General features: G+C 37.5%; 1 protein-coding gene across 2 annotated transcripts in view; it reads left to right on the top strand.

The window, feature by feature from the left end:
- Positions 1 to 26426, top strand: part of LOC131044513 (uncharacterized) — a 99423-nt gene that overhangs the window by 30908 nt on the left and 42089 nt on the right. For both annotated transcript variants that reach the window (XM_057977859.2, XM_057977864.2), the window contains exons 2-5: positions 4733 to 4822; positions 5058 to 5138; positions 5296 to 5427; positions 12583 to 12804. In XM_057977859.2, coding sequence (XP_057833842.1) covers positions 4733 to 4822; positions 5058 to 5138; positions 5296 to 5427; positions 12583 to 12804 — 525 coding nt within the window. The remainder of the gene's footprint in view (positions 1 to 4732; positions 4823 to 5057; positions 5139 to 5295; positions 5428 to 12582; positions 12805 to 26426) is intronic.

Raw genomic sequence — 26426 nt, 5'->3', positions numbered from 1 at the left:
ACGACTTCCCACACCGTGATTGCCAACATGCCACTTTGGGCCGGGGACATGTCGGGAGCCACTCTCTCAACCCACTCTAGTATCTAATCCTAAGGCTCATCCCATTCTCCACAAATGAGGAAATAAAAAACCAAAATTCACAATGCAAAGGCAAAGCAAAAATCTTATTCAAAATGTTACTATTCACAACATAGTCACAATTACTCAATTCTTAATAACAATATGGTATAGGATCTGAAACGATCCAAATTCAAAATTCTATACATATTTTCCATCATTCCACTTCATAATTTATCATCAAATATTAAAAATTCCTCTTTTTTCAAGCTTTTAAAAAAACTAGTGAATAATGTTTCCACCATGAAAATGGCTGGAAGAACACAAAAATTTCAAAGTTTAAATCTCAAAATTGTAATAACACCCTTTTGAATTTTTCGCATCCAATACCCAATTTTCACAATAACATACTCGATTTTCTCATTAAATAAAATTTTTGGCATGTTAACATTTAAAAAATGGAGTTTTCTCAAATTTTCTCACAATGATTTTAATATAGAATGAAATGAAATGATTTGCATAAGGAAAATGTTTCTTTTAATGCGTTGATTCAAAATCAAGCAACTAGAATTGGAAAGATTGACAAAATGGAAAGATATGAGATTCCTACCTCAAATTGGCACTAAAATGAAAATTTGAAAATCTCCAAATGCTCAAAACGAATCCACGTAGCAGCAATATCTGGGATGCAATCCTAATGTAATGCAAAAATCCCCATAAAAATTCTCCAACAATTCCCTCCCCAAATCTTCTTTTGAAAAATCCAACCATAGGAGGGTTTTGAGAACTCAACTCTCCAAAATAGACTTAGTGTTGAAACTTGAAAATGAACTAATTTCCCGTAAAACCTCATTAGCCTTTTCACTTTTTGAAACTAATAAAAAAATAAACCATATTTGTAATCCTCAATTTCACCTATGTGCCCTAATCATGCAATGCACTTTATATCGAATACACACAAGACACATTTTTAATTCAAAAATATTAAATTGCAATAAAACTAGTAAAATCCATTTCCATATTTAAAATTGAATGCAAAATGCACTTAAACATAATTACACACACTCTTTATTGGTCGACCACAAGAGGGATTTAGGGTTTTTTGAACATTACCAACTATGGTAGCCGGGGTATATATTGTTAAACAAATGGGGAATCGTACTTGATTAAGTACAACGGGTAAGGTATAGTGATAATTTGGCTAGTTTGATATCTTCTAGTAAGCACTATCAGGGTATGATTAGACTGGTGGAGCTAGGTGGAGTCGATATCCAATATTTGCATCACTCAACAAACATGAAGGGTACTTGTGCATATATATATGATAGGCATACAATTTCCCAACCAGGCTAAAATATCACAAAATATAACTTTTTTGCATTTTAATAACTAAATCTTGTTAACATTACATTTCAATATCAATATTAGTATCTCAACCATAGTAAATTGAAATCACATTATTGTTTTATCTCGACATGCATTTTAATGTCATATCCCCATCTCAAAAGAGGCTTTTATCATGAATAAAATAAGACAGAAGAAGCAAGCATCCAAATTCGAATACAAAACAAGACTTTATAAGTATCGTGTTGATGACATGAGAAAACTCCTTGTAGTATCTTTATAAATGACAACAACCTTCAAAGCCAATACAAAGAGTGAGATATGCTTGAAGAAAATAAGATCAATATCTCCTGCGATTAAATTGAATGCCTAGTGATAGACAAAGGTGATTCAATCAAGATAATGTAAGCAGTGGTCACTAAGTTGATCAGAATGTACATCAATGAAATCACACTGATACTCTAACTAGTCTCAAAGCAACCAAAGAAATATTTTCTATTGTCGCCAAGATCTGATTCTGGTCAATGGATACACAGTGATTATACTTAGCAGGCAAAGGCAAAAGATACAAAAGTATGGGTCAGAGATTAGTTTCACCATAAACGCAACTCCCTTATTGGGAATCAGCAATTATTTCTGGGAAAGGGCATCAGAGTATTATGTAGGCCCCTCCATAAACAAGAGACACTAATTAAATACTAATTATGTTGTTAAGAGATGATTACTTAAGAGGTGTGATTCAATGATATCTCTGAATTACTACCAAGAGGTGCAATGTCGTTAATTAAGACAATTTGTTATGTTAATAAACAGCAATCACTGAAGGAAAAGACACGACTCTTCAAGAAATCGTTATTCCAAGAGGAATGACCTGTACGAGATCAAGGTATAAAGGGAGTCTCAAACATCAACTTAAAGAATCATGGAACTTGTCACTTAATTGCATTTTGTACCCATTATTGGATTGCTCAGTTGAGCACTAGCCTTCAAAGGCCAAATCGGGTTGCATATATTCAAAGATAGAAGGTCAGGAACAGCACCCAATCATGGAATCGCACTTGAGAATCTTCAATTAGCAAATCATAAAAATGTTAATCTATCAGCAGATCGAAGGAATGGAATATATCACTATACTGGCAGATCATTATTATATTACTGACAATTACTGGGGTGAAAGCAGCTGGGTATGCTGTATCTATCCCAAGAACAACATGCTTATTTCATAAATATTATGTCTGAATATGAATATGAATAAGGGTAGATATATGGCCCATAGTATAGCTGTTACTTACACATATAACAGTAGTAATAAGATCTATATTTGTTAATTAAATTTATATAACAAATTGCTTAATTGTTTACATATATATTCATAATACATGAGAAGTTAGTGTACTCATAGCCCAATTACTTAATCATTTCTGTTGCCCGCGTGGTGTTGTTAGGGAGAGGTGGAGTAAATCCATCCCAAATTAGGTGAGCCCCAAGGGTGGTCTGGATGGATGTTTGTGAAACCTGGGTCCAATTATGGAGATGGTGTCAGCGCACCCTAGACAAGTAAATCCCCATCCAGGGTTGAGGATTAGAAAGGAAGTAAGAATTGGGGCTTGAATATAGCCGCTATCAATTGTAATAAATATGGTTATCTAGTTTAATAAATTGATTTAAGGCAATGGTAATATTAAGTAATGGGTGTTGATTATTAGGAAATTGGCAGCATCCTAGTAGGGGACATTAGATTTAATGCCAAAGTCACATTTAATTCCCATTTAACCAATATACCAACATCATTAATTTTAACATAATAAACTCAGGTAAACACCATATCACATTAATCCCATGAAATATCATCAGCAGAGAATACATCAAGTCCTCACAAGGACTAAGGCACAAAGGTACATGCACGCATCTCCATGCAACAACACCACAACGATTGGCATGTTAAGGGATCTTCATCTCAAACATACGGTGGTCCATATGCATCATAAATCTTGAAGGCATCAAACATGCACTGAAGCAAAACATAGTACAAGCACTCGAGAAAAACACACGCACAGCATCTCTAGAAACACGGTCAGAACATGCTGAGATATCCACATCTTAAAATTGCAAATGGAAGAGACATTACATTGCAGTCAAGTTTGATAAATTGATATTGAGTTTCAAATTTGAGATATTTATGATAGTTTTGTTTAGTGTGGTATTTTAAACTTAATTCTTGTTTTTAGGCTGCAAATATGTATATATTTATGATTTTTATATTATTTTGTATGGGCATACCTAGAACATATGTAGCTCCCCTAAAAAATTTCTTCTGTACTGGTATACCATACTCACGTTTCTGTATTAGTACCCAATTTTGATTCAGCAACTTAGAGATGCAATATAATAAGCTTTTTTTTATAGGATTTACAAAATCTTAACGATTTCTTAAATTTGTGGAGTTTTGAGATTGAGTGAGAATCAAAGTTCAAATTCGATTCCAATTCCAAAATCAGCTTGCTGAGTTTTTACTGAATCTAGTCTCAGCACTATGGTGTGTCACTGTGGACAATGTCTTGAGGGATGTGCACAATGATATATTGGAGGAATCAGCTGAAGACACCTGCATGGATGGCCAAGAAGGGTTGAAATTTTTTCAAGCATTAGAGAAGAGCAGAGACATACAAATAACTCACTTGAAGAATGATGCATTGAAGAACCTTCAATGCCTCATGTGGTGCAGATTGATGGGTGAAATGAGGAAATTTGACTTTCCTATATGAGTGATTCCTTCTATGCAAGAGTTAGCAGATGGAGAGGTATATGATTGGTTGGAGCAACTTGTTGTGAAAACATAGGCCATGCCTGCCATTAGCATGAATGACACAAGTAGACTTAAGCGACTTTTTGGAATGCAGTTCTGTGTAAACATTTTCAGAAAGATCATTCACAAAAAGTTAGACATGTTATAGAAGCTGATCCTCAAAATTTATTATATCTAGGAAGTTAAATCTGGGGATGGTTCTTGAACTATCTTGAATCAAGATGGAACTATTTGAGAAGCACAGGGTTCTAGAATGATTTAAATGGGAAGTGCTTTTTTTCAGTTTTGACTGATTTTAGTTTTTATACTCATCTCATAAATTTGAATGCACGGTTGTCTTATTAGATGGTTTCATATCTCCAAAAAGAATGTTTTATATTCCTGATATTTGTTACAACTTCAACAGCAGTTGTAGCTTTCTTGCTTTTCTTTTTGTGTATTTTATTCTCAGGTGTTAATTCTGCTTTTTTCTGGCGTTTTTAAGAAAGAATATGATAATATTTATGTTTGCAATGGCTGTTCCAGTCCAAGAGCAGAAGGGAGATTCTTTTGGAGTATGTAAGAAATGTGCAACCAGAATTTTTGGAATTGTTTGTGAAAAGAGCACCACCACAGGTCTGATTATTATCCTCTGTGATTTCCATTTCCTTTTGCTCTCATGTTTTAAGAGTTTTACTTCTACCAATATTTTGCAGAATTTGAAATACTGTAACTTAGCTCATTTGTGCAATGTGAGAACATGCCAGGGTCTTCTTTATTGTACTTTTTGAAAGATGGATGCAGAGTAAGATGCATTTTGTTGAAAGTGTAGATAAGTTTTTAGGCCTGCTTAAGAGATGGATGATTGCAGGTTGTGGAAGCAATGCGTCAAACTGTAACAAACATGATAGGGACACTACCGCCACAATTCTTTGCCATAACTGTAACAACTGTAAGTGTTATAGTGGTGAATTTGTATTATGGGGGTTAGGACTGGAACTTCAACTGCTTTTTCCTCTTCAGAAAATTATTGGCGCAACTAAAGTTTTATTGCTGGCTTCTTGCGTGTATTTGAAAAGGTCATGATAATCTATAATATGTTTGTCCAGGTAGCTGAGAATCTGGCACAGCTTATGTATAGTGTGATGATGACTGGGTATATGTTCAAGAATGCACAATATCGTCTTGAGTTGCAGCAAAGCCTAGAACAAGTGGCACTTACTGATGGACAAAATATTAGGGTATGATAAAGGAGCAGAAGAACACTTTTCAAATTTATAGAGCCTTTGTTCTATTGTCATTCTCTGCTGAGTTTAGTCCCAATCTGTCACAAAATGATTCTGTAAGTCTAATCATTAATCAGAAGATGCAGTTTTTGCAGTTTAGAGATTATGGCAGCTAAAATTTCCGTTTCATTGTACTGTGCCTTTTTTTGCATTCTTTGTTGCGGTAGTTTCGGTGTTTGGTCCGATTTCATGTTCAAATGCAACATTGGTTATTCATTGCAGTTGACAGGACTGAAACTTTTGACTTTGTTTCTTTTGTAAAGCAATTATATTTTAAAACTGACAACATTTGTGTGTTGGAAATGAATAATAATTTCAAACCAATGCAGGTGAGGCTGTGCATGTTTCTTCTCAATGAAGGCACCATGTTCTAACCATATTCTATTTGTGCTTGTAAGACATCAAGTTTCTGAGACTTTCTGTGGTGGTGGTGGTCAGAACCCTTGTAGTGACCCACCCCGGGTCACGGAAGCAAGTCTGATTTTTTTGTTTCTTTATTTTGTTTTGGGAGGTTTTCTGATTTTTTTTCTGAGTTTCTTCTGATTTGACTCAAATTACAATGCATGCAACAAAAGGAAATTGCTGGTAGTGAAACAAATACTAAATGCAGCAAGGGAACAATTAAATAATGTTTATTGCATCTAATGAACAAATGACATACCCATACAGATCTGATATAATTTTCTGAGACAACAAATTTGACATCTTAAGCTTGGAAAATCACCATGCATTGCCTCCCCTGAGGCCAGATCTGCAAATCAGACTGAGTCCCAAGGTCTGAATTGTCTTCTTATAGTCTGAAAACACTAAACAATGGCTGCACAAGACTCTCACGTGGGTCTCTGGCCTAGTATGGCTGTCTTGGAAGAGGTACGGCCTGCCTATATGCTGCTACGCTGCTGGATCTGCAATAATGTATCCAAATCTGCAATAATAATTCTGATAGTAACTCTTGCAAGGCCTGCAAATGAACACCTTGATGCTGAATGCCTGCAAAAAACTGAATAGTTCTGACTCTTGGAGGATCTTTCACCTCTGTAGGCCACTGAATTGTGAAGGGATTTCATCCTCCACAACAGATCTGAGAAGAAATTTCTCCAAGCTGCTGCTGTTCTCCAAAATCAGACTTCAAGAATGAATGAAATGAACCCTCAAAAGTTACTTTTATTCTCCCTCCAAAGACTCACTTTATTTCTCCCTCCAAAACTCACTTTTTTTTCCCTCCTTGCTGATCGAACTTTCTCAAGTCCCCTTTAATTTTTATGTTGTTTTTGAAACAACTTATTTGAGCCTCCCTAGGCATCATGACCCATGGTGGTCCCCTTATTAGTTACTTTATTAAAATAATATAAACTAACTTTATTAAATCAATACTGTTTATGATTATTTAAATATTCAGATTTATTCCCTGAAATCACGCCCAATCACCCCCAAACTGAAACTTGATGGTGCCACTGGTACCTGGAATAATGATTGGGTGTAATGCTCCAACTGCTAGTCTCTCCTTAAAATTAGGGATCCTCCTCAACTACTAAGGAATTGCCCCTAATCGTTGAAATTCACTCCACTGGCTCCCTGACAACCTGTTGGGTCCACTGGTGACTACCAGTTTGCTCCTAAAAAATAGGAACCTCCCTGAAATTTAGGAGACAGTTCCCGAACAACTGGGGATGCTCCCAGTGTGTCCTGCTATGCTTCTCCAAGCTCTGGGTGAACTAACAGTTACTCCCTAAAATATAGGAGCCCTTCCTAAAACATAGGAAATTGGCTCAAGACTCCAAAAATGACTCATATGCCTCCCAAAAACCTCCTGTGCCACTATGTGAGTCCCCTGTCCACTGTATTAGCCTACAGGGACTCCTGTCAATAGGTTAATCTTGCTAGAGCAATACTGCCTTAGGAAGGGAACATGACAGTCTGCCCTCCCTGAGATTGCTTTTTCTCAAGCAACCCCAACTCTAGGTGCCGTAAGATTCACTCGTTCTCCCATGTGGCATCCTCGACTGGCAGATCCTTCCACTTCACCAAATACTCTGTAATGACCCTTTTCCTCAATCTTCTCTCTTTGGTATCAATGATGGCCTCAGGAACAAGGATCAACTTCCCCTCCTCCTCTAAGGGTGGTAGTGTAGTAGAGTGAATCACATTATGACCAATTGCCTTCTTGAGGCGAGACACATGGAAGACATTATGCACTCACCTATCGGCTGGCAAATCTAACTCATAAGCCACCTCCCCGATACGTTTGATTACTCTGAAGGGTCCATAATATCATGGTTTGAGCTTCTTTGCTCCACTCTTCCTAAGAGTGGACTGACGGTAAGGCTGCAGCATCAAGTATACCATGACACCCACCTGAAAAGATTGCTCAATCCTCTTCTGATCTGCATACTATTTCTGCTGATTCTGTGCCCTCTGTATATTATCCTTAAGAGATCTCATGATGTCCTGACTCTACTGAAGTAGATCCTTGGCACTAGGCACCCTACTATCTCTAAACAACAAATCCAAAAAGCTGGGTGCATCATACCTATAAAGTGCCATAAAGGGTGACATCTAAATAGACATGTGGTAAGTGGTATTGTAGCAGTACTCACACAAGTGTAGCCACCCAAAGAAATCCACCTCATACTCAATGTTTATCCAATAGACATACCTCCACACACTCCCAAGCAATTGAATAGTTGATGTAGACCATGAACAATCAGGAGGTGCAATGTGAATCCCAGTAGGACAACTACTAGCCCATGACCATTCGATGACGATGAAGCCACCAGCTAACCAATAGATGGCTGCTATATCATAAGAGAGTGGTGACAAGGATGAATTATGGTTGTATGTAACACCCATCAAAGACAACTCTTGAGTGCTCCACTATGTGTGTCATCAACCAAATCAGTACCACCCACAAGTAAATGATCAACAACAACTGTGTTTCCAGAACTAATCAACCCTTGCTTATCATCATCTATAGTGTGGTGTATACCATGGATGTACTGAAGATGGAGCTCGGCTTGTTGAGCCAACAACTTGGCATTACTTGCCTTCACAAGTCGACTCTCTTTCATTCTTTGGGACTGATTTGAAGCTGCTGTCCCAAGGTGCACAAATTTGGTCTTCTCACAAGAAGTTTTATCCAAAACATTATGTCTAACCCTCACTCCTTGTACACCATTAAATGGAGAGGCGATGTTATTTATTTTTTCATGAGCATGGGCAGCTAACTCTTGAATATAGAGAGATATTGTGCTGCTGTCCTTAATCAGAGATTCAGGACTGACTGTACCTTTCCTTTTGCTGCCTCTGAAGCCTTCAATGCTAGAGTGCACTTGGCATGATGTAGCTATTAAGTGCTCCATGACACTAACCAAGTTCATGTAGTGTATTTTCATATAACTCTCCACTAGAGGTGGCACCGAATCCACATAAAGCAAGTCATGTGAACCCACAAAGAATTCCAAATCATACTTCAAACCTGATTGCTTGAATTGCCTGGCCACATACTGCACTAACTTAATCCTTTCGTGCCTTGGATACACAATTAAGGTCTCATTCTTATCTTCCCAAGGGATACCAACAACTGAAAAAGTCCCCTTTTGACATGATGACACCAAACCCCAGGTGCTAAACTTGTAGGATTTCCCTACCTCCTCCTCTGGTGCAATGACTGCTATGAATGAAGGAAAAGGACTGCTGTCATAAATCAGAATAACAGACCTGTTGTTATGTCTCATCATGCCATCCTCAAATATCTCAAAAGCTGATGAGTTTTTCACTTCTATCTAACTCCAAGGTGTAATACAAGTGTAATAGCTGCCCCAATGGAGTCTCCAAGTCTTAGCATGAATTTTGAGCATTGCAATGCTCAAACATGCCTTAGAAGTAGTTGGAAAAAACCTCCACGAAATCTGAAACTGTGAACTCTCACTGCCTTGACCAAGAAGAACGTGCCAACTCTCTAGAGTAAGGGCAAACCATGAAGTAATGTGACTGGACTGCAACCAACCACAAGCTCACAAGTGAAAATATGGGCCTTTCTTCGCCAAGGAACAATCTCAGGTGTACCAATCTGATCAATGCTCCAATCTCTATGTAGGATCTCACCCCAATCCACCTGTAGATGAAGCGATGGGGTCACATAGTAGCTGGTAGGAAGAAGAGCAGCACCTTTAGGTCTGAAACTTTCATCCTTATACCTCCAAGCATCACTCGTATGACTCCCAACAACCTCCATTAATTCTAGTTGAGAGTCCCAAGCATGGATACCCAACCAAGATTGATCCCCAAGGACCAATACATCACATGAAGATACCCCATTCCCAAGTGCCATAACATGCCCTATGCACCCTTTATCTATCCCCTCACTTGCATATCTCATATCTGGTGGTCTCCCAGGAGAGTAACCAGTCATCTCATGATGTGAGATGAGATCACCCTCTAGTTGGAGATTACGTTCCAACTCATGCCCTGCATCATCTTCCGGATCCCACATTGTGCTATGTTCACCAAATGTATTGCTAAAGCTAAGTGATGTTCCATCTTCAAATTTATACAGTCAATTGTCATACGTCTCCCAACTCCCATCTCAAACAACGGGTTATTGGAGGTTATCCAATTCTGATATAGTGTAGACTAGATAGTGAACTGCTGCTATGGTCCAGATCTAAATCAGAATTATAATACCTGTCAACACTGATCCCATAGCTGTCCCAACTCTCTTGTGCATCCTCATCATCACTTTCAGTGGTGTTCTGTGGATCCAATTATGCTCAAAATCAGCCTCATGTGAAGATAAGTCTGATTTCCTCAGGAATTAAATCAGCTTCATCAGTGCTAACCTGCATGTCTGTATCATGCTCTTCCTGAATGATTGCCTTTTCATTTCCAGTCTTAACCTCATGCTTGGACCTCATCATAGTCCTATAGAACCCCTGGATATCTGGGTCCCTCATAAGCGTGGTGAGTCCTTCTATCAACTCAGTAATTGCCTTACTGGAAGTATCCATCTATCCAATCTTTGTCATAACCTGTACAGGATGGCAGGAAAACTTTGCTTTGATACCACTGTAGTGACCCACCCCGGGTCACGGAAGCAAGTCTGATTTTAGGTCTGATTTTTTTGTTTCTTTATTTTGTTTTGGGAGGTTTTCTGATTTTTTTTTTCTGAGTTTCTTCTGATTTGACTTAAATTACAATGCATGCAACAAAAGGAAAGTGCTGGTACTGAAACAAATACTAAATGCGGCAATGGAAGAATTAAATAATGTTTATTGCATCTAATGAACAAATGACATACCCATACAGATCTGATATAATTTACCGAGACAACAAATTTGACATCTAAAGCTTGGAAAATCTCCATGCATTGCCTCCCCTGAGGCCAGATCTGCAAATCAGACTGAGTCCCAAGGTCTGAACTGTCTTCTTATAGTCTGAACAAGACTCCCACGTGTCTCTGGCCTAGTACAGCTGTCTTGGAAGAGGTACAGCCTGCCTGTATGCTGCTACACTGCTGGATCTGCTATAATATATCCAAATCTGCAATAATAATTCCGATTGTAACTCTTGTAAGGCCTGCAAATGAACACCTTGATGCTGAATGCCTGCAAAAACTGAATAATTGTAACCCTTGGAGGATCTTTCACCTCTATAGTTCACTGAATTGTGAAGGGATTTCGTCCTCCACAACAGATTTGAGAAGAAACTTCCCCAAGCTGCTGCTGTTCTCCAAAATCAGACTTCAAGAATGAATGAAATCAACCCTCAAAAGTTACATTTATTCTCCTTCCAAAGATTCACTTTATTTCTCCCTCCAAAACTCACTTTATTTTCCCTCCTTGCTGATTGAACTTTCTCAAGCCCCTTTTATTTTTATTAAGTTGTTTTTAAAACAACTTATTTGAGCCTCCCTAGGCATCATGACCCATGGTGGTCCCCTTATTAGTTACTTTATTAAAATAATAGAAAGTAATTTTATTAAATCAATACTTTTTTATGATTATTTAAATATTCAGATTTATTCCCTGAAATCACACCCAATCACCCCCAAACTGAAACCTGATGGTGCCACTGGTACCTGTAATGATGACTGGGCGTAATGCTCCAACAGCCAGTCTCTCCTAAAAATTAGGGATCCTCGTCAAATACTAAGGAACTGCCCCTAATCACGGAAATTCACTCCACTGGCTCCCTGATAATTCTCCCAACACCCTGGTAGGTCCATTGGTGACTACCAGTCTGCTCCTAAAAAATAGGAACCTCTCTAAAATTTAGGAGAGTTCCTGAACAACTAGGAATGCTCCCAGTGTCTCCTGCTATGCTTCCCCAAGCTCCGGGTGAACTAACAGTCACTCCCTGAAAAATAGGAGCCCTTCCTAAAACATAGGAAACTGGCTCAAGACTCCAAAAATGATTCATATGCCTCCCAAAAACCTCCTGTGCCATTGTGTGAGTCCCTTTTCCACTGTATTAGCCTATGGGGACTCCTGTCAATTGGCTAATCCTGCTAGAGCACTACTGCCTTAGGAAGGGAACATGACAACCCTTTAGTTTGTTAATTGCATTCTGATTTTTTACCTTTCACGAGTTATAATTGTATGATACTATATGCATTTGCTTAGGCTGGAATGCTACAGCAACTTTAATTTTGTAACCTCCATGTGCACAACATGCTTTGAGTTTGTATGATATAAAATACACATGCACACAGTCACAGATGGTCACATGCATCCACACCATACATATAGAAGGTACATGTGATAGTATTTTGCTTGGAAGTTTGGGCATTTCAAATAGTTCCTTAACTCCTTCCTTCCTGTATTGGATGGTACACTAAAAGTTATCTTTTAGTTTGAGGAGTTCCTAGTATCTACAAGTGGTTCAGACCACGCTTCTCATAATTTTTCTGTGCAATGTATTTCTTAAGATCTAACTGGGTTTTGGCACAATTTCATCAAAAAATGCCCTTTTTCTGGAGTGGCTTTAGTGCTTAGTGTATAGGTTTTCTATATGCTGTCTTTATCTTGAAGTTTTACTACCTAATCATTGTTGGTTTAGTTGGCAAATTTGTCTAATCAGTTTTTATTATATTTTTGTATTATCACTCTGCAGTCAAATCCAGAATATGCGCCAGGCACACAGAAAAAAGTAAGCGGTGAAGTAATCAGGTGGCATAATGATTCTGGGCCAGAGAAAATTGATGCTCTAAAATACATAGAACTCTTAGAAGGTGAAATTGATGAACTGCAACGTCAACTGGAAAGGAGAAAGGCATCCATTGGACAGAATGAAATATTGGAGTATCTTAAGTCACTTGAACCCCAGAACTTGCAGGTAGTAAATGTTAAAAGTGTAATTTTATTTGTTTCTTATATGTATTAAGAACAAATAGGAAATACTTACAGATGACAATATTGTGCATCAATCAAAAACTGAAAGTAAGGAGGAATGTGATGTTTCATTAGGGGTTTGGCAGCTTTACCCTTTAATTTAAATGTTCATATTTTCCTAAGGCCCCACCAGAAGCATCTGCACTTTTGAGAATTACTGGAAAGAAACTACAAACTCAAGTACTTGTGGGCATCCCCAGACCCTAACCAAATAATAGAAAACTCTTATTTTTCACTTTTCACTTTAGCAGGGGTCCCATCCTTGTGAAGACCATATAACCTTGTCTAATCCTAAGGCTACCGATATCTCATATGTTAATACAACGAATTTGGAGCAGATTTCTTATACCATTAAATAACATCTTATGAATAGAGTGTTTTGGCAGTTATCAAGTGTGTAGGACCCTCTGACTGTGATATTACAGGAAAAACCTGGAAAATAGAATATATTTTACTTTGAAATTTTTTTTTGGCTAGAGAAGTTGTAGAATTAGCTAGCATAGAACTTGGGTACCCTTTTTTATCTCCACTCTTCCAGCAAGGATTCTTGCATTGAGCAGTGCACATCATGTTGTTGCTTTTATTAAAAATTTAGGATTAATGATTCATAAAACTTTAAAAAATGTTCAAATGATCTTGTTATTTTCTATACCTTTTGATGAAGACGGGTCTCCTATATCCTAGAAATCAGCATCGTAGACTTTTTAGAAACAAATAGGTTACAGTGGATGTTGCAGATAGCAAGGATGGAAATTGAAATTCCTATGACCAGGAGGGGTAAATGCATTAAACAGGTTTTCTTAGATTCTTCTCTGTGATTTGATCCTCAATGTGAAGAATCAAATAGCTATATGTACAATATGGTTACAAGGTGTTATGAAAAAGTTATAGAATGATACATATACCATAACTCGTGTTGGTTAAATTTGCTAATGTCAATTGTTGATGTTCCAGTTTCCTGGTCTACAAATGAAACATTTTGGAAATGCCATGCATATGAGGCTGTTGATTGTGGGTGATTGCCAAATTGTGCATGCACTGCAAGAGTTAAGTGCTACAACACATGATGTTGCAGACGCTTGTGCAGTGATGTGGAGGGGGAAAGAGACTTGTGGACTGGCACGAATTGTTGTAGCTTTTGCAAGGTTCTCAAGGTTTGCACAATTGTGCTTGGATCAGCTTGTCACCAATATGCATCCCCATGTCATTGTGTTCTCAGGTGTCTGTTCCTCAAAATTAACTTTCCATGTGATGTGCCCTGAAATTTGAGTATCTCTATTGTCGAGACATATCGTAGATATGCATTGCTTTGTCTCTATGTCATCAGGTCTTTTGGGGAAAAGGTTAATATTAGGATATGTGAAACTGGCATGAGGTGATACATTAGGAAGATGTTCCCTGAAACAGTTGAAGATTTGGCTGGCATGCTGACATGTGATATAAAATTAAAATAAAGTTGAAGTTTTGTTCATGTTTGTGTTTGACCTGTCTTTTTAGGGAAGTTCAATGTTGATGGCCATGATGGGATGTTTAAATCTTACATTATTGTGTTTAATTTGTCTTATATGAGTAAGTGTATGATCTTCAATAGGTTCATAGTAGTATGTGATGTGTAATTAGTATAGTTATCCCATTCCTTATTCATCAACAGGAATCCTAACAACTGAAAATCTTATATAACTAATTTATTCCTTTTGTCCTCTAAGAGCTATGCTTAATGTGGAAAACTGACCAAGCAGCTGCATACAATGAACAATAAATATTAAGCAATTAAAGAATCAGAACAACAAATGAAAGGAGGAATTAAACTAGATTTTACTCTGGAAAAACTTAATATAGGAAAACTCCAAAAGAGGGGTTGTGCCTCCTTATCTCCATCATCATCATTGCAATATTAACAAATCAATTGCTTTGGTGAAGCTTCCAAGGGCACTGGGGGACTTCTACAGTGTTACTACCTTACTACAATGCTTTCCTACATCTTTCTTTCTCTGAAAACTTGTTTCTCTACTCAAGAGTCAAGATAGCTGCACACATCCTACAACTCCAGAATTGAGAAATGGAAGAGCATTGACATCTCTTAATTTCTAGAATGTTTGGGAGTCCTTTAGTGCATGTAAAGACACTTTCTGGGCACTTTAAGTAGGCTAATTTGCATTTGAAGACATTAGAGTTTAGAAGAGTCTTCAAAATGATTGAAGAGTGAAGTTGACTGTAGAAGCGAAAAAGTAGGAGTGACTGTAGAAGCAGACAGTAATGTGTTGATGTTGTGACTGTTATACATACTCTTTGTATCTGACCATTGACATAAGAAAACTCATGAAGCTATGTATTAGTTGGCTTCTCCTGCTTGGTAAAATTTTGCATGTCAAACACTTTTTTGCTTGTTTCTCATTGTTGTTTTGATTTTGGAAGTGCTTATCTTATTTCTATTGTAACAATTCAAGTTAGCATTCTATGACCATCATTTGAATTAAATTAAATTAGACACTAATTGTGTGGTTTGCAGTTCTGTTAAGTAGGTGTACTTGAGAGTTCATAGATGAATGGGCTGTAAGGCATTTGGTTGTGTTTGTGTGTTAGCCTTTGGTCATATTCTTATTGACTTTGATATCGGAAACGACATCGCAAGCCTGGGTGCCGGTACAGGTTCGAGCTGGGTCTGGACTGAGTCGGGTGCAGCCCTGGGTTTGCTGCCGGCTCTAATAAAACTGGTGTTTTTTTAATGATTTTTCCCCTGCGCATCTTAGTATGTCTATTTCTATTTTTTCCTTGTGTTTGTTTAGTATCTATTGACATTCGTGTGCGGTGAGTATAATAATTGTTTAGTGCAATATTGTTGAGTGTGAGTGTTTATATATATTTAATAATGCTTATTAATATATGTTGTTTATTTATTTTTTAATTTAAAAACAAGGTTGCATGGGTACGGGGGTACTTGGAGACGCCGGAGACCGGTACCGGTACTGGTACGGCTGTTTTTTCAAAATAGGAGACGGGTGTACTTGGAGACGCCAAATTGTTTTTAAAATATAATTTGACAATTTATAGAAAATCTGAAAATATAATGACATTGAACTTTTAAAACAAGAATCAACATTAACTTTGAAGTTTAAGTACACAAATGTGAAATGAGTCAAATCAAAATGTCATACAAATGTTTGAAAATGGAGCTCGCGTCAGCGGTTTTTGCTTCTACCCATGCATCGCATCAAACTTTTTGACTTTTGTGCGTTTTTTTTAGGGTGGAGATGGGAGGGTTCGTTGATGTGGAGTCTCCTATGTGTAGAGACGTCTCTCAATGGGTCTCCAGTGCGGGAGACACGTACCAATCTCCGGTTCGCATCCTAGGGGGTTGGGTTCGCGTACCCATGCAACAATTTCTTTTTAAATCATTGATATATATATATATATGTATGTATGTATATTTATATATGTGTATGTATGTATATATATATATTGATATATTATGTATATTTATTAAATATAATATATATTTTTAATATATATATTTTTAAAAAATCATTGGTATATATATTATTCTATACTATATATTAGATTAATATAATATTATAATATATAATATATAATATATTATATATATATATATATATACTCGTACCTATACTTGTACCCAAGTGAAAAATTTGCTGTACTCACGTACCCAATTCTATTTCCCGTACCCACACCTGTACTTGAATTGACAACTTAGCTTAATGATACACCTTGGTAGGATTTGTTGTTTGTGTAATGCGCCTCTTGAATATAAGTATAGAATTACAAGAGAAAGTATTTAACAAAATTGCAATATATAAATATTAAATAATAAATAATAAATAATATAAATAGAATTAAATTGCTAGCAATGAACAACAATGTATTATCAATGTGTAAAGTATGTTATCTTCTATCCTTCTTCAAAGGTGGAAACACACCAATCATAAGGGTAATCTTTCACTACCTACTTGCCTTTACAACAAATGTAATGTGCCCTTTTTATAAATGCCCTAGTTTTTGCCCTAAAATCACAATTCCAAGTAACTTTCCTACTAGGGTTAGGAACGTAAACTTAATCATAAGGTATTTCTAATTTATTGGGGAACTTCAACCGTAGGGAAGCTAGGATAAGGTGACTCGATAAGATGCCTTAGAGATCCTCTACCCTAGGCCCAAGAGCGGATATACCATCCCACTTGGCCCCATGTGGCCCATGCCATCCATATCATGTGGTGTACCTAGTGAGGTGTCCTGTAACCGTTCCCCTTAATCTTGCCATCCACTTCCCACTTCCTATGATTGGACTTCTTGGTATATTAATTTGCCATGATAGAGGGATGAGGTGTATTCACAATAAGGTGCCTCGGAAGTCCAACCCTTCTAAGCCCAAAGGTAATAGCCCTTGTACCCCCTTGGCCTCATGGGAGCACTCGGTCACCACCATGAGGTGGCATACCTAGAAGAGTACCCTATCGCTGTTCCCCTCCTTGTAATCCCTTATACCTCAATCATGATTGGAAAGCATCAATCAAACATATAAAGGTTATGCATTACTATCTTTATCCACAATATACAAATATTATGCATTACTATCCTTATCTGCAATACACAAACATTATGCATTATTATCCTTATAAATTCGTAGGTATTGATATCCTTCGATGTTGAATCAGGCTGTGGATGTCTAAGACTGATCGTCTTCACATTTCATGATCCCCCTTCTGTTAACTGGGTGTGATCTTCTTATATCCTTTCATTGGCTGGAGGGTTGTGACTCTCTTCTAGAGTTATGACCCGTGGGGTGAGGTGTGTCCCTTCATGAACTCGATGTCTCTTTATGCTTACATGCCGCTCTAACAATTGTTGTTTATTCCTAACTAATCTTTCATTCTGTCAAGAGGGAATTGCTGCTGTGTAGAGGGGGAAAGAGTAATCAAATGTTGTGGATTCATTGAGCAAGCCTCATTACCTTTGTTCTATAGATTGCTGATTACAACCGATTGCAGAATGCCTTATGACCATGAAATTGTGAAGTCTTTTTGGCATAAGACAATTTCATAGTTTGATCTATTGTTTCATCTAATGCTGGTATCGGGTCATGACAGTCTGCCCTTCCCAAAATTGCTTGTCCTCGAGCAATGATCGTTTTAACTAAATCTTCTCAATGCGAGGATCCCTAACTAACCCTTGAAGACTTGTAATCTTAAGACAAGTTTTCTCTCATCAATTTTACTCTAATTGGTTGTTCCTATGGACATCTCTCCAAGACAAAGCAAGGGCAAACTTCCCATATGTTGAGAAGCATGACACACATTTACACACATCGTATTCTAGATCGACCAAAAATAGAAATCTCATGATGATAGAAACACGTTTATAGTAATCATAGATATTCATGGAGTAGACATGCCAAACATGGAGCATACACATGAATATATGCAAACACGAAGTATACACGCTAATACACATATGTGTGTCTCCCTTCTCATTGACTAGAATGCATAATTTACCTATCTTTACCCTGGAGGCTGGCAGGATCATGCTTTGATACCATTGTAATGTCCCCTTTTTGTAAATGCCCTAAAATCACAATTCCAAGTAACGTTCCTTCTCGGGTTAGGAACATAAACTTAATGATAAGATTATTCTAATTTATTGGGGAAATTCAACCATAGGGAAGCTAGGATAAGGTGACTCGATAAGGTGCCTTAGACATCCTCTACCCTAGGCCCAAGAGTGGATATACCATCCCTCTTGACTAGAATGCATAATTTACCTATCTTTACCCTGGAGGCTGGCAGGATCATGCTTTGATACCATTGTAATGTCCCCTTTTTGTAAATGCCCTAAAGTCACAATTCCAAGTAACGTTCCTTCTCAGGTTAGGAACATAAACTTAATGATAAGATTATTCTAATTTATTGGGGAAATTCAACCATAGGGAAGCTAGGATAAGATGACTTGATAAGGTGCCTTAGACATCCTCTACCCTAGGCCCAAGAGTGGATGTACCATCCCTCTTTGCTCCACATGGTCCGTTTCATCCATATGAGGTGCTGTACCTAGTGAGGTGTCCTATAACCGTTCCCCTTCATCTTGCCATCCATTTCCCACTTCCTATGATTGGACATTTCATGTGGTATATTGATTTGCCATGATAGAGGGGTGAGGTGTATTCACAATAGGGTGGCCTGGAAGTCCATCCCTTCTAAGCCCAAAGGCAGTACCCCTCGTACCCCCTTGGCCTCATGGGACCATTCAGTCACCACCATGAGGTGGCATACCTAGAAGAGTACCCCATCGCTGTTCCCCTCCTTGTAATCCTTTATACCTCAACCATGATTGGAAAGCATCAATAAAACATATAAAGGTTATGCATTACCATCTTTATCCACAATATACAAACATTATGCATTAATATCCTTATCTGCAATATACAAACATTATGCACTATTATCCTTATCAAATTGCAGGTATTGATGTCCTTCTATGCTGAATCAGGCTGTGGATATCTGAGACTGATTGTGTTCACATTTCATGATCCCCCATCTGTCTGCTGGGTGTGATCTTCTTATCCTTTCATTGGCTGGAGGGTTGTGACTCTCTTCTAAAGTTATGACCCGTGGGGTGAGGTGTGTCCCTTTATGAACTCAGTGTCTCTTTATGCTTACACGCCCCTCTAACCGTTGTTGTTTTTTCCTAACTAATTCTTCATTCTGTCTAGAGGGAATTGCTGCTGCTTAGAGGGGGAAAGAGTAATCAAATGTTGTTGATTCATTGAGCAAGCCTCATTACCTTTGTTCTACAGATTGCTGATTACAACTGACTATAGAATGCCTTATGACCATGAAATTGTGAAGTCTTACTGGCGTAAGACAATTTCATTGTTTGATCTGTTGTTTGATCTAATGCTGGGATCGGGTCATGACAACAAATTTGATCGAAATTCATATGATTTGTTTTAGGCTAGAAAAGATAAAATTGGCCAATGTTTTCAACCATGCAAATGTGGTCTCAATGCAGATATGTTCTTGATGGATCATTGATCAATCATTGCCGTGCACATGAGATTTTCCTTAAAAGTAAGCCTTCCATCCAAATGGGGTCCTGACTAAATTTTGTGTGATATGTAGACAAACTAATTGGGGGCAATTTAATTCTAACAATTAGATTAACCCATCCAAGTAATGTCTTATATGTTCAGTTGGTTTCAATTTTGTGAATGCTTGAAAATTGATTTCGACGTTTCGTTCCTTATCTGCATTCTCTTGAATGCTAAACATAGCTTTGGGTTTTAATTGCAAATGTCCTTTATCCTATGGAAATGATTTTGAGATGTGCACTTGCTTCTTGAGCTTGTTTATTGAGACTACAGATTTATAACACAATCCTAATCTGCGTCCCATTAGGAAATCCTAAAGTATTTGCAACATGCACTGCCTTACTGAGGACTCTATGGTGGTTTGTCCTTGTGGCTTGTGTAGGGTTTTGTGAAATACACTAAAGGTTTGTGTGCATTTGCTACCACATCACATTTATTTGGCAGAAAATTGTAGGTCATGTCTAGCTGCATAATTTAAACATGTGATAAATCTCAAGGCAAAAGAAATCTGAAGATTCTAAGATTTCAATGGGCAACTCCAATAGCAGAATCAAGTGCTATTGAAAATGGTTTGACACTTGGAGATAGAGAGCTAGGAGTTACTATATTGATTTACCTCACACTGAGGTTTTCAAAAAATGCTGCAAAACTTCAAGAAGATTGTGAAGAAGTGAAGAGCAAAGGAGAGTCACCAAACAAAGGAGGCTAGCTGCTACACAAGATGGCTGAACATGATAAACGTAAGCATGCAAAGAATCTTGTGATATGCTCTTTCTTTCAGTGAAGCATTGGAAGCTTGAAATTTTCACTAAGGATGATAAATGTAAGCATGTGAAGAATCTTATGATATGCTTTTTTTTCAATGAAGCATTATAGGAGCCCCTTTGTAGTTTTGAAACTTCCACTAAGGATTTGGGTCTAAGTTGATGGAAAACTTAATTAAAATTTCCAAGGGCTTGGTAAGAATGGTCAAGGGGTAAGAAATTCCATAGGGGTTGAGGCTAAGCCACAAGATGAAGATTCTTGGGTGAGGATGCCCTAATATTTGGTATGTTCAGAAATAAAATAATTACCCTTAAGGTATTGCAACAGGAAACGATACTCCTTAAGAAAGAAGCCACTCCATGCAATATCTCCAACTTGGGATCCCAATGTAATAGAATTCTCTCTTCTATGCTTCACATTCATATTCACCTCATGAATATTCCATTAATAATAGATGAACTGTAAATCACTAGTCCCAGATTAAGAGGACTAATTATCAAATGTGAGTTACATGTATGAACCAATATTATTAACTAATGGTTTGTGTGCCACATTTAGGCATACCTTCATCCCATAGAATCATATTCCTAGATGCATAACAAATATTTGAACATGTGCAACATATTGGGTAAGCAAGGAATAAAGACTCTTGCTTGGCTCTTGACAAAAGCAAAGTAAAAATTGTTTAGTTGCATGCAACATGATTTGGCAGAGAGGAGGATCTTGACTGATTTGCAATGACATTGGGATTACCTTTAATGTATAGTTTGTGATAACTTGTGTCTTCCGAACTGGTGAGAAATTTAAGTTCATTGGTCAAATTTAAGTTTGTTGGTCAAGAAAAGAGTACTTAAGTTGATCTATTGTCCAACTTAGGAGCAAGTGGCATATATGTTTGCAATACCTTTTTCTGTTGAAAAGTTTATTAAGTTGAGGAAGAGCATATTCATCTTTATATATTTGATCATTAAGGAATGATGTTAGAACATTTAATGGAAGTCATAAATTGAAGTCATTTGTTTTACTAACATCATCAAAATATATCGACATAGGAAATGAACCCCACAATATGAAAATAAAAGTTATAAATAAGGGAATGTGCATTTATTAGGCTTTTCATTAAAGGCTTGTTTGCATTGGTTTGTCATTTGTTATTTTATGCTATGTTAACAGGTCCTCTTAGAAAGTTCACTGTACCTAGGAAATATGGTGTAGTCCTGGTTTGCAGCTTGGATGGCTTGGGGTTTACCTAGGTGAGTGTAATGTCCCTTTTTGTGAGTGCCCTAGTTTACTATTCTTAGTCAATAAGGGTGGGTTAGAGAGGGAATACCTTTATCTCTTTAATAGAAAACCCTGCAAACAAGTTAGGAAATTAACCTACAAATTATATAATAATTACAAACAACTAACTATGATGATGCTTACAGTAATGAATGACTGATTATGATGAAACATAAGGCAATTTACAATTACAAACAATTGTCAATGTAGAGATCAGAGTCATAGGTCATAACTAAAGGAATCCCAATCATTGTAAACTAGGATGGGTAACTTGATAGGGTGTCTTAACAACCATTCTCCCTTAACCAAGCCACGCTTGATAGGGTGTCTTATCAACCGCTCTCCCTTAACCAAGCCACACTTGATAGGGTGTCTTATCAACCGTTCTCCCTCAATCAAGCCACACTTGGTAGGGTGTCTTATCAACTGTTCTCCTTCAATCAAGCCACTTTGATAGGGTGCCTTATCAGCCGTTCTCTCTTAATCAAGCCATATTGATAGGGTGCCATATCAGCCATTCTCCCTATTGGAATTCTTTATAACCACGGTTGATATCAATAATCAGATATATCACGTATATATGTAACACATCATATTACATCATATTAACCATAGTAGATCACACAGTATGAGCTGGAAATAAGGAGATAACATGCAGTGAATAGTCATAAAGACAATCTGCTACCAATAATAGTATGCAGATAATATTAACAGAATTATGCACAAAACTTCACACCAGAATATCGTCTTTCCTTAACAGTAGTTACAGATTCGATCTCTTTTTCTGTTCTCTTCTTCCAAGATTGTTCTTGGATTGGCTGGGTGTATCTTCCCTTCTTCGATTCTTATCCCCTCAGGCTTGAGTGCAGATTCCTTCTCTGTTTCTTTCTTCAAATGATTGGAGGCTATTTATTCCCCTCCCTCTGTGGTGGAAGGCTACCAATCAATGGTCGTGACTTTTTCAGTGGCAGTGACCCCTTTGAAAGGTCACTGCCTTTCCCTTTATCTATATTGCTTAGCCATGTCAATCATCATTGATCTTTTGTTTTAAGGATCTTATCATTAACTTAACTAATCATTCTTTGATCTGATTGTCCTCCCTTAGGCAGCGATACCCTTAATTTGCAATCATTATTGGTTGCTTATAATTAAATGTGAATATCAATAATTAATTCAAGACTCCTATTAGTCTTTCATTAAGTATGTCTGTCATACATAAGTGCGGTCTATATTGATATTACTATTAAATTCTGCATAAGAACATTATCAGGCTTCATATATTAAGCGCATCCCCGTGCATGCCACCAAGAACAAGGATGCAGTCATGACCCCGTATTGATTAAGTCAGCAAGATCATCGATTTCATTGCCTATGGGAGCATAGCAGACTGATCTGTAATATGTGTTCAATAATAAAAGTGTTTGCTCCATGATGATATTTAATTATATTATATTTAATCATTAATAATATTTATTTGTTTATTTATAATATTTAGTTGCTTATTTATGATGGTATTTAATTAAAAATATATTTGGAAAAGTCATATTACCTGATCAGTTAGAAATTAGTAATGATTAGCATTAACAAATGTGTTAAGGGAAGGAGTGTGCTTGGACGTGCTTAACCTTAGATATTAATTAAGACAAATCACTGCTGTTTGTTCCTTACCAATCATTGATAACATCAGACACGTTTCCCTAAACATGTGTGACCTTTGGGAGAATCATGTCTTTACATTGATGGAGGAAGGCTATAAGAGACGTTTCCAGAATGGAAGTTAATGGAGTAGGGTATGTATGGAGAAAACTTGCCTTGGACTCCGTCTTGTACCTTACTCAAGATTTAGAGCGAATAATGAAGTAATGTACCTTGGAGAGGTCCCAGAGCGAATTTGTGCATTTAGCTCCCGTACCTTGCCAAGGGTCAAGAGCGAATTTTTGAAATCATGTACCTTGCAGATGCTTGAGAGCGAACTTTCCAAATTATGTACCTTGCTAAGGTCCTAGAGCGAATTTATCACCTTGACCTTGTACCTTGCTAAGGTCTTGGAGCAAATTTCTCACCTTGACCCTGTACCTTGGAGAGGTTCCAGAGCAAATTTTTGCATTTAGCTCTCGTACCTTGCCAAGGGTCAAGAGCGAATTTGGGGAGATCCTGTACCTTGGAGAGATTCCAGAGCAAATTTTTGCATTTAGCTCCCGTACTTTGCCAAGGGTCAAGAGCGAATTTGGGGAGATCATGTACCTTGGAAAGGACATAGAGCGAACTTTTTCATGAAGGCATGTACCTTGTCAAGGATCCAGGGCGAATTTTGAGTTTTGTCCTTCCCAAGGTCCTAGAGTGAATTTTGAGTTTTGTCCTTCTAGAGGTCCTAGAGCGAATTTCAAGTTATGTCCTTGGAGAGGTCCTAGAACGAATTCCAAGTCATGTCCTTGCTAAGGGTCCAGAGCGAATCCTTCTCCAAATGATGTACCTTGCAAAGGACATAGAGCGAATTTGTCCAAGTGAAGATCAAGAGCGAATTTGTCCAAGTGAAGATCAAGAGCGAATTTGTCCAAGTGAAGATCGAGAGTGAAATTTTTGAAGTCTTGAGAGGTCTTAGAGCAAATTTTTTTATCAAGATCATGTCCTTGGAGAGGTCCTAGAGCGAAAATTTCACCAAGGTCATGTCCTTCCAAAGGTCCTAGAGCAAAAATTTCACCAAGGTCATGTCCTTCCAAAGGTCCTAGAGCGAAAATTTCTCCAAGTCATGTCCTTCCTAAGGACATAGAGCGAATTTTTGATTAAGGTGACGTACCTTGCAAAGGTACAAGAGCAAATTCTTATCATTTCATGTACCTTGCCAAGGTCTTGGAGCGAATTCCTCAAAGGCAAGCATTTTGGCGCGAAAATTCCATTTCAAATTTCAAATTCTAAAAAGGAGAGGACCAAGTCGGCTGGGAGCGAATTCCTCAAAGGCAAGCATTTTGGCGCGAAAATTCCATTTCAAATTTCAAATTCTAAAAAGGAGAGGACCAAGTCGGCTGGCATGAAAGAAGCAATTTGTTTTTTTGTTTTTATTAAACCATGTCGGCCTTATATCCAAGAGTCATGACTCTACCCTAAATCGCATATATAAGAGAAGTCAAAAGGATCATTTTAGCATCAATTCAAAATGCAATTCCTCTCTAAAAGCGGATTTTGTCAGCAGGTCAGCAAATTACTCCAATTGAACAGCGAACTTCATCAAGTATCAGCGATTCTCAATCAGTATAAAGGGCGATTTTATCATTAAAGTTCCAAGTCTGATCTTTTGGAGCAGGCGAATTCATCATTTAAGCATCAAGAAGCAGCGAATTTGCCCAGCAAAGAAGCCTATCAACTAGTGGACTTCATCATTAGACAGCCCAGATTTACCCGTAGACATTCAGTCTGTCTTCCACACAGTGAATTCATTGATTATTATTAGCCTCCTCTTGATCAGATTTAGTGAAAAACCACATAAAATAAGAGTGAGAGGTCAATTTAAAACAAGATGTGTGTGAAGATCATATGTTATGTATTTGATACTATACTTGCTTTGTTTTGCTGATATGTAAGGAAGATGATACTACTTCGAGGCAAGATGAGCAATCAAATGATGAAGGAATGACTTGACCATGGCAAGTACTTCCTATCACCACTATGCAGGATCAAGAGGAGACTTCATCAGCAAACACAAGAACATCAAGGAGGAGAAGATCTCAAAGTGTTTGAAGGCTCTCACCACATCATGGAAGCATGAGGATATCAAAGGCTGCAAAGAAGAGATCATCCAAATACTTCAAGGCACTAGAGCATAAAGGAAGGATAACTTACATGATGGAAGAATGTTTTACAATCTTGCATTCCCTTCGGGAATCCAAGAATCGAAGTCAGTACCTTGAAGAGCTACATTCAACCAGTTGCATCATTCATCAAGCATATCATGAGCAAGAGGAGGATCAACCAAAGTCATCACATGACCTATATCAAACATGATCAAAGAAGCAGATAATTTCAGAAGAGTTAATCAAAGTTTGCTTCTCACCATCATCATCACTTTAAGCAAAATGGATAATGTTGAGCGTCAAGAGATATCTCTCAACATCCCTTCATGGTGATGAATCAAATCAAGTCTACAAAGTGGAAGATTGAGGTGGCATCCCAGTCGCTACTCCACCAATCAAAGAGGTCCACATCAACGCATCTTGATTCAATGAACCAAGCTCACCCATGTATGCACAAACTCCGATGTACCTATCCTGATATCTATTGGTCCATGCTCATTGAATGTAATTTTTTCATTGGCTAAGGAGAGTTTGTTGTAACAAACCCTAATTAGGGTTTCATTGTAAAATCTTGGCCATTGATGGAGAATCAATCCTGGCCATTCATTGTAAACGAGCTCTCTATATAAGCTC

The sequence above is a fragment of the Cryptomeria japonica genome, chromosome 3, assembly GCF_030272615.1.
Source record: "Cryptomeria japonica chromosome 3, Sugi_1.0, whole genome shotgun sequence".
Classification (NCBI taxonomy): Eukaryota; Viridiplantae; Streptophyta; class Pinopsida; order Cupressales; family Cupressaceae; genus Cryptomeria; species Cryptomeria japonica.
This window is presented reverse-complemented; position numbering and strand designations above follow the sequence as displayed.